The following is a 9656-nucleotide window of genomic DNA, read 5'->3' as shown; positions in this document are numbered from 1 at the left end:
GGAAAGGAAAGGAAAGGAAAGGAAAGGAAAGGAAAGGAAAGGAAAGGAAAGGAAAGGAAAGGAAAGGAAAGGAAAGGAAAGGAAAGAAAAGAAAAGAAAAGAAAAGAAAAGAAAAGAAACCTCTAGTTGAGACAAAAAGTAAGAAGTGTATTGTGAACTTTTCTTTAGGAAATGACCTAGAAATCGTGCAAGAGGAAGTCTGACAGCGGCACTGGGGAAAGCAGTCAATTCTGAGGTTCCATCTTTGAACATGAGGTCAGAACTTCCTTCAGATCTCATTAGTGCTAAAACCTTCTGAGTCAAATTGATCTTTTCCCACCATCAAGGAAGGAATAAAGAAGGAAAATAAAATCAAAGCACACATACAGAAAGGGTATTCGGGTTTTCTGTTGGATGTTTCGTTGTCAACAGGGTCTCAGCCCAGTCTGGCCTGAAACATCCAATGTAACTTGAACTTCTGAAACTTCCTGAGTGTCAGGGTTACAGGAGGACTGAGTTTATTAAGTTTATATCTTCATGCATGTGAAGCAAGTATTCCACCAACTGAGCTACATCACAAGGATATGGAGATCTACTAGTAAACGTCTGCATTATAATCAAGAACATATGCTTTGAAATTAAGTAAGTGTGAATCCTGTTATGCTTATTATTTAAAAGAAAAAGCAATTCTCCTGCTCCTATGTTGGGAGAGGGAGTGGCCAGCAGCCTCTGGAGCAAGTGGGTGTTTATTTAGAAATGACTAGAGGAGGGCTGGAGAGATGGCTCAGAGGTTAGGAGCTGCTCTACCAGATGGTCTGAGCCCAAGTCCTAGCAACCACATGGCAGCTCATAACTGTCAGGAGCCATCTAGGAGAGGCTAAGGTAGCAGGTGACTTTCCTGGAGGTGGCCCACCATTTCTGCATGGTCAGTGATGGCTGAGCCCTGAGAGGCAACGTCCAAAGAGACTTCATCTCAGGATTGCCTCTTGCAGCTGATATGCTTTTCCTGTCATTATTACATAGCCTAAAGACTGTGGGCATTACCCACTCTATCGAGCAAAATTTCCTGCAGATCAACATAAAGATGAGCTTTCATGAAGTAAGACTGTTTAGATGAATTAATGATTTATAGAACACCTGAGTTGATTCAAATAATTTTAGGAAGAAAGTTTTAAGAAATGGTTTTAGTTGTTTTGCCAGAAAGATATAATAAAGTTAGAATCAAAAACAGGAACGTGCCATTTCATAGAATAGTAAGTAAGGGGTGTGTAATAAGGAATACAATGAGCTTTCACAATGACACTAAAAAGAAATAGGCTTGGGACAAATTTGCGATCAAGTTAAAACATTCATTCTAGGTCAGGTCCGTGAATAAAGCCACAGGTGTACACTATGATAAAGCAAGGACATGTAAAACTGTTGCTTTGAACCTATAGTGAGCTTGTAGAATGAATTGCTGCTTTGAACTTAACTCTCGACATCCTTCATAACCCCCTTGGTGTAACATTTTATCTATGAGGTAATTTTCTAAGAACTTTTGTCTATAAAAAGGCCAGGGAAGAAATAAAGTGATGGCTTGTGGGCTCTGTCCCATCCATCCATCCAAACGTGTGTATGTGTGTGGTATTTGGGGCTCAGCTCCATCCACTAAATGTATAAATGTATATGTTTATTTGTCTATATGTACGAATGTAAGTATATGTGTATGTATGTAAGCATGTATGAATTCTTGTGGAGTTGATTTAGACAGGTAGTCAGGCCCAACCAGAATGTATGTGCGTATTCTTAGTAAATGAATTTCTTTCTTTCCTTTTCTTTTCTCTCTGGTACAGGAAGAGTTAACAAGTTCAAGCCTCTTACCTGACTATCAAGAGTTCCTTGAGCCAGAAGGGAGCACTACAAATTAAAGCTTTTTTTCTTCTTAATTCCCTTGCTGCTAACAGAGTTTATTACCAGAAGCCAGCAGCTTTCAGCCTTAGAATAGCAAAGGGTTTTAGACCAAAGAAGAATCGCGAAAGATAAATTTCAACTTCACTCCTGACTCCATACCCCATCTCTGCCTTTCTTCAGAACTTTTTCACACCAGGCAGGCCACTGGCACATAACCACCTGTAATGAGGTCTGGTGTCCTCTTCTGGCATACAGGCATACATGTAGGCAGAACATTTTATAGCAAACAAGCAGATAGATAGATAGATAGATAGATAGATAGATAGATAGATAGATAGATAGACAGACAGACAAACTTTGTGAGGAAGAGGGGTGCTGCAGATTCCTTATTGAGGCAGCTCCAGGCTGGCCTTGCTGCACTGTGCTCAGGATGGACTCCACCTATGGAGTGCTGAGATTTGTGTGGCTAAAGCAATTTCAATGTAGTCTTTGATATTAAAGGAAAACAACACAAACACTTGGCTCACCTGAGGAACTAACTAAGCAAGAAAAGACAAAGGACTTTTGAAAACAGGATTTGTTCAGTTATGTCTCAAAGACAAGTTATTAACCTCAAAATCTAAAGCTAATTATAAACAATAAAATTATACCATCATCCAATCCTTCTCTTATTTTCAAAACAGTAGCCAAAGCAACTGGTACAGGAATAGAGACACTGTAAGTCAGGAAATTAACTAAGAAATCAATCTCAAAGCCAGGCATGGGTACTGTATGCAGGAAGAGCAGGCTTTCCAGGTCAGCCTTGGCTATGTATCAAGCTGATGGCTAGCCTGGGCTCCAGGCAATCATTAAAAAGAAACAACCCCGAAGTAAAAGATACCAAGAGGGAACCATTTCAACAAGAAAATACTTAAAGATCTTCACATTTACAAAGGAAAAGTCACAGATTTTCTTACTGTGTCCTGTTGGAGTCCTACTTGCCAAGCCCCAGAACAACACATTTGGTCACTATTGGTCACTATTTGGTCACTATTGGTCATTGATGAATTCTGGAGCACAGGGCCAGCAAAACCCTACTTATCCACAGAAATAAGTGTGTGGCAGCAACAAAAAGATAATTGTTATACTTTTCTGGCTTATTAAATATTCAACTCTATGTAAGTTACTTTATTTCTGCAGACTCAAAGCTGTTCATCAATTAAACTAAGAAGAATAAAGCACTAAGCTCTTAAATGAAAAGAATATAAGCAATAGCATTTCAGAAGAGGTGCAGGAAGAGAGTGGAGAAACAGGGATCAAGAGAGCAAGAACATACACATTCCTTAAGAACTACTTTACCCACAACTAGGTTTATGATACTTTTGGGGAACTCTGCCAAATAAAAAACAAACAAACAAACAAACAAACAAACAAAACAACCTAAATTTCCTTATCTTCTCATCCAGTGAGCTTTAGAAAGTCATTCCAGTGAGTGAGCAAGTGGAGCACAACTGTAATGCAGGTGCTCAGGATGCTGAGCACGAGGGATAGAAAGTTCAGGGCCAGCCAGCTCAGGCTTCAGAAGCCCAAGGGATAGGAAAAGACTGGTGGTAATTAGATTTCTTTGTATTTCTTTTGTTTACCACAAGTCCTTTTCTTCTACTGCCCTCAAAAAACAGAGGCATTGTGGAATGCTTTAGTAACAGGCACCTGCAAGGCATTACATGGCCACTAAAAAATAATAACTAAATAACAACATCAATAAAAAACTTAGCCATAGGAGGACAATAGAGATATGCTAAAAGATATACATGAAAGAATGACAACATAGTTTACAGCTGCAGAAAAAAATTAAAGGCAATCCAAATATCTAGACATGAATTTTAATTAATTAAAAAAATTTTTAGCCGGGCGTGGTGGCGCACGCCTTTAACCCCAGCACTCAGAAGGCAGAGGCAGGCGGATTTCTGAGTTTGAGGACAGCCTGGTCTACAAAGTGAGTTCCAGGACAGCCAGGGCTATACAGAAAAACCCTGTCTCGAAAAATCAAAAAAAAATTTTTTTTGACTAATTTAAAACCATGATAAAACAGCATAAAATAATAAGTAGAAAAAGTATACAAAATGATATAATACAAGTAGTGCCAATTTTGTCTTCTCAAGAAAATACAGGTATGTGTGGAAATAACTAAAAAGACATCATCTCCACACTAGAGCTAGTATATGTGACTTCTGTTCGTGACTGTAGCTACTACAGCCTGTTCGTGTCCTCAGACACCGGAGCTGGCACCATCTGGATTACTATGCAGAGCTCTGTGAGGGCCAAGGTTCCTTCCAATATAAAGATGATGCAGTGACTCTAAGAAAACTCCCTACAGCTAATTTAAAAATCAGCATGTCTGCCAACACCAGAGCATCTATGGGTAAGTTTTTAAAGAAAGACTGATAGCCAAGAATGCATTAATTTCAGAGCATCAGTATCCTCTGGCCAGGCACGTGTTTCTTAGAACAGCTGCCTGGCATGGCAGTTCATGCTTGTAAGTCACGCACATTAAATTATGATTTGGAGGTCAGCCTGGGTCACACAACCAAACAATCAAGTGGGCATCGATAACAAGAGAAACAAGAATGAACCTGCGACTGCGAAAGAATAAGAAGAGGAAAAAGAAGAGAAAGAAGAGTGGGGAGAGTCCCTGTCTAGGAGGATGATACAATGCCTACCTCACACTATCCTACCTACAAGGACTGCAGACTGCCAACTGCAGGCTAAGGGGATTAAGTCAGTCCTTCAAGAAAAACCTTCTCATATCAGAGAACCATGTGGCCTGTGACAAATAATTACTCCAGAATTAACTCATAAAACCAGAACTAACTATAAACCATTAGTCGAGATTCATAGGAATGTTAAATATTATGCCAAATATATACACAGAAAGTATAATTCATATTTTTTATTATAGTTTATTTTTAGCAAAGGTTTTGTGAAATTATCACATTAGAATTCTGTAATTCTGTAATTAAAGATCAGGAAAAACCTCCCCTGTAACGAATGAACACTGCTATTTGTTAGAGAAGAAACCACAGACTACCACATGTATCTTCCTGAGGACCAGACATGTAACAGAGCATCCTGTGCTACAGTACTAATACTGCAGAACACACTTCTGGATTGCAAAACAACATAAAAATAGTTACCCTCCTTTCTAATTATATGACATGTAAGAGTTGCAGAAAGGTAAAATGTGCCACACCGGTGCTGCTCATCTTTAGCACTAGCGCTCCAGAAGCGGAGGCAGGCAAGCTCTGTGAGTTTAAGGCCAGTCTGGTCTACATAGCTAGTGTGAGCCAGCCAGAGCTACATACAGAAACCACCCCCACCCCCCATTTTTTTTTAACAGAGAGAGAGAGAGAGAGAGAGAGAGAGAGAGAGAGAGAGAGAGAGAGAGAGAAGCACCCTTATATTTTTAATCATATGATTTAGGAATCATGTTTGGATGTGCTGAAATAGAACACAGCTTCTTTCAGAACCATAATAGTAGGCATGCAGTTTTTATTTTCCTTTCCCTTTTGTCATTAATCAGACTACCACAGACAAAAAGATAAAACACAAAAATTGTCAAGACCTTCACTTTCATATCAATTACTATAAACAAAACATTTGCAAGGTATTGTGTGTATGTGCAACTGTACACACATGTCAGTATTTTAAGATGAGTGACCTCTAGAATTCAAATAGATATTTGCTCTTACAGACTTATTCTGACAGACAGATCCTGCAGAAACTCACACCAGGTAGATATTCATGGATCCTACTGAGTATACGAAAAAAAAAATGCCATTAAAAAAATTAAAGGCAAGCTAGAACAGTTCTAAAAAGCTCAGGATGTGCTGCACCACTGTGTAAAACCTGCTTCCCCACTTTCTTATTTGTTATCATCAAACCCAGAGTCCATATCTGAGGCAGTTTTACTTGATCACCATCAGCCAATTCCTGTTGTGACAAACTACTCAGTATCTTCAACCATTTTAAATATTGGAGTATTGGAGTATTTAATTTATTACATCTAGGCAACTGTGAAATCATACTCTACATTTCTGCACTTCAAAGCTGTGACAGCTACAATATCCAAAAATGACCCAGTCCTGAAATACCACTCCCTTTAAAAAAGACACACACCAAAAAATCTGGTTCTTTGAATCTTTCCTTTAAAACTGGCATCTGAAACGTAAGTACCCAAAGAAAATACAAATTCATATATGTTCCTATCGGAAGTAACGATCTATAATAGTCATTTTCTAGAAGGCAGACACTTTCTATGCTGCAACACTATCTCCAGCCCTGCATTTCTGCTGCAGTAATGAATAACACACTGCTCTGAAGCACTGAGCATCACAATGCATGAAGCATGCACATTGACCTGAAACGCATTTGCATTACCTCCAACCTTAGGGCCACCTGCTGAACCAGGCTTTCTTGCACTGCTGACAGGATTCCCAGGTGTTTTAGGTGCAGGAACCTTGAAGGCTGAAGCAGCTGATGACGGCCTATTTCCATCCACTGATTCCTCATCATCAAAGCTTTTATCTGCACAAAGCATAAGAAAATAAATACTTAAGGAAGCAAGCTTTTTCCATTTTCCATTATGACTCAACATAAATAAAGCTATGAATAAAATCATTATTTAGGTAAGATACACAATAAAAAAAAAAGACACTTTGAATAAATATTTATATATTGGTTAACGCCATATAAAATAACCTCTGTGATTTAAAATAAAAATACCATATTGTCACTTTCCTACATACAGAGTCAAAACATTAAAGCAAGCATATAAACTTGAGAGCAGTCAAAGCAGCTCTCTTTTTTGCTGCTCATAGAAGCATTTTCTGCCAGCCCCTCCCATAGTCAATCTTCAGCACGCCCTGCCTTATTCCTATACCCAGATTCTGCAACTTACAATCACAGATCCGTTTGCAAATCAGCCGCCTCATTCCTCCGAATTTCCCTCACCCTAGAATACTCCTAATAGTTCACATGGCCAAATACAGTAAATTTGATACTAATCAAAGATTCTATCAGAAACAGATAGAAACAACCACAGAACAACCACTGAGGTTTGTGCCGGCATTTTTCTTTCTCTTCCCTGCCCTAGGTGCTGCAACAGCCAATCAGCTGCAAGGTGACATCATCTTATGGCAGCTCCTGCCTGATGAAAGGTAAAAATTCTCCATGCATCTAAAAAATCCTCTATACACTTACAATGTATCCTCTATAAAAAATGTAAAAGCATTTCACACTAAAGGTTTATAAATCTAGATCTGTTTTTTCTTACTACATATGAAAATCCATATAACTAGGACATTCGGTTTTAGGCAGTAATTACTGTGCTGGGTGCTACTGCATCAGAAAGCATGGGAACAGCAGGGCTCGCTGCTGTACATAATTAACTCTGTACGTAACCTCACAATGTGCTGCCTACGGTAACAAGAGAAATGAAAGCAAGCAGTCTCTTCTCTTAAGTGACTCCGAGGCTCCTTCCGGAGTACGCACGGTGACACTGCTATCCTCGCCTCACATACAAGCCCACAGTCTCCAGTCAACTCCTCCCTCCTCCACTCACAAGACAGATGCCATGCACTCTGCTGACAAACCGTTTTCTCTAGGACCCTGCGCAAACCAACCATGGCAAACAAGATGGGTGAGGCAGAGAAGCAGCTTTACCACAGACTTCAGATCAATATGTGACAATTTTCTTCCTGTCCCTTCTGTTCTCACTCTACAAATGCCCACTCATTCTGAATACATGAGGACTCACCACCAATATAACTATTAGATAGGGACAAAGACAAGACCCCAACAAATTTAAGATTGTTAATGGGAAAAAAATAATCTAAAATCACATTCTGTTTCAGCAAATGTTTTGTTAACATCACTTCTACATTCAACCTCCCACCCTCAAATTCTTCTAGCTTAAATAAAACATTCTTTTACCATAACACCGTTAGGATGCCAGTATGGAGAAATTAATGAGCTTAAAACTTGTGCTTTATATATATCATTCTGTTAAGAAACCAGAACAATTCAAAATAAACTTTTTTTGGTTAACTATTAAACACACACACACACACACACACACACACACACACAAACACGCACACGACAACAGACACAAAAATCTACAGAAAGTCAGGCACTGAAAGAGGAGGCAGAAGTTCCCATGGAAACCGTGTTCTTATCTTATACATACAAGAACTGAAAAGTCTAAGTGTCCTTACCATTTAAAAAAATTAACTCTTAACATTCTCAAGCTACTAGTATTTTTTTTAAAAAAATTATAACAAAGCTAAGCATACAAATTCCAAGAAACAAATAATAAATTTTCACAAAACCAATGTATTAGTATAATCAGTACCCAGCTGTAAAGACTGCCTTCGCCTTGGCTCTTACAAACACTCTCAAAATCCATAACTAAACCCATCAGTTCTGAATCCTCACACAACAGGAAAGAAGTACAGTATCCACTGTGGCATCAGATTTCTCTTCACTAGATAAGAAGATAATACTGGAAGTTCACTCTGCTCCTTAACGGCTTTCTGGTAGGAACGTATCACAGCTTACTGGTACCCTTTCGTCCCACTGCCCTCAGACATTCCGTTTGCTGAGAGTCTGCAGTTATTATAAAGCTGTGCTCTTAAGGGCAAGTTAAAGGGCTTCGTGGATTTCAACATTATTGGCAAGTAACACACAAACAACAGGTCAAGCGTCTCTAAAAATCAAAACTAGGAACTGTTGGAAAATTCAATGCTTCTTCATAACATAATGCTAAGTTTCAGATATGATACCATTTTGTATTTTCAATTAGGGGATTAGGAATGTTCAGGTAAACAGATTCATAAAAATACTCGAAACACAGAAAAAAAGACAAAACTCTGAAAACACTCCTGGTCCCAAGCATTTTAGGTAAGGGATGTTCAACACGCAATTTACTGAGACCACAGGAAATCACAGCTGCATTTACTAATTTAATATCTATGGCAGTGTTCCCCAAAATGTAGTACTCAAATAAAAGCTTAGCATCGCATGATGTCTGTCAGAGATGCACTTTAAATGATTATCACACTTATGATTTTATGTATTTGTGCAATAGCATTCATATGGAGGTCATATTGGTCCAAGAGACTGAACTCAGGACATCATGCTTAGTAGCATCTTCATTTGCAGAGCCATATTGACAGGCCCCTAAATTTGAATTCTTGGGTATGAACCCATTGTACTACATCAGAAATTGTGAGGATGCAGCCTGATACCCCACCTACTAATCATCTAATCATCTAATAATCATGTACAAGCCAGTCTTCTATAGCAGAGGTTGGTCAATTTCTCTTTGTAATAAAAAGGGCCACATGGCAAATATAGGCTTTAAGATCTATACACTAATGTACTTTCGTGCAATTGCTCAATTATGACATGATAACAACAAAACAACACACAAACTGTAAAGACGTGTGTTTGGTTTTGCTTCAGTGTCATGGATAAAAACCAAGAGGCTAGCCAGGATTTGCCCATATGCAACAATTTGAAAATTCCTGGTCTAGGGTAAAAACTAAAAGAGGGGGCTGGTGAGATGGCTCAGTGGGTAAGAGCACCCGAATGCTCTTCCGAAGGTCCGGAGTTCAAATCCCAGCAACCATATGGTGGCTCACAACCATCCGTAACAAGATCTGACTCACACTTCTGGAGTGTCTGAAGACAGCTACAGTGTACTTACATATAATAAATTAATTAATTAATTAATTAATTAAAAAAGA

General features: G+C 38.8%; 1 protein-coding gene across 34 annotated transcripts in view; it reads right to left on the bottom strand.

Annotated features, from left to right (window-relative positions):
- The window catches only part of Clasp2 (cytoplasmic linker associated protein 2), a 187584-nt gene that overhangs the window by 102905 nt on the left and 75023 nt on the right, over nucleotides 1-9656 (bottom strand). For 27 of the 34 annotated variants that reach the window (XM_029543096.1, XM_029543102.1, XM_029543097.1 and 24 more), the window contains one exon: nucleotides 6286-6432. In XM_029543096.1, coding sequence (XP_029398956.1) covers nucleotides 6286-6432 — 147 coding nt within the window. Of the gene's footprint in view, nucleotides 1-6285; nucleotides 6433-6805; nucleotides 7015-9656 lie in introns of those variants that run through there. The other 7 variants (XM_021206878.2, XM_021206877.2, XM_029543121.1 and 4 more) reach the window with 2 other exon arrangements.

This window comes from Mus pahari, chromosome 10 (genome assembly GCF_900095145.1).
Source record: "Mus pahari chromosome 10, PAHARI_EIJ_v1.1, whole genome shotgun sequence".
NCBI classification, from domain to species: domain Eukaryota; kingdom Metazoa; phylum Chordata; class Mammalia; order Rodentia; family Muridae; genus Mus; species Mus pahari.
This window is presented reverse-complemented; position numbering and strand designations above follow the sequence as displayed.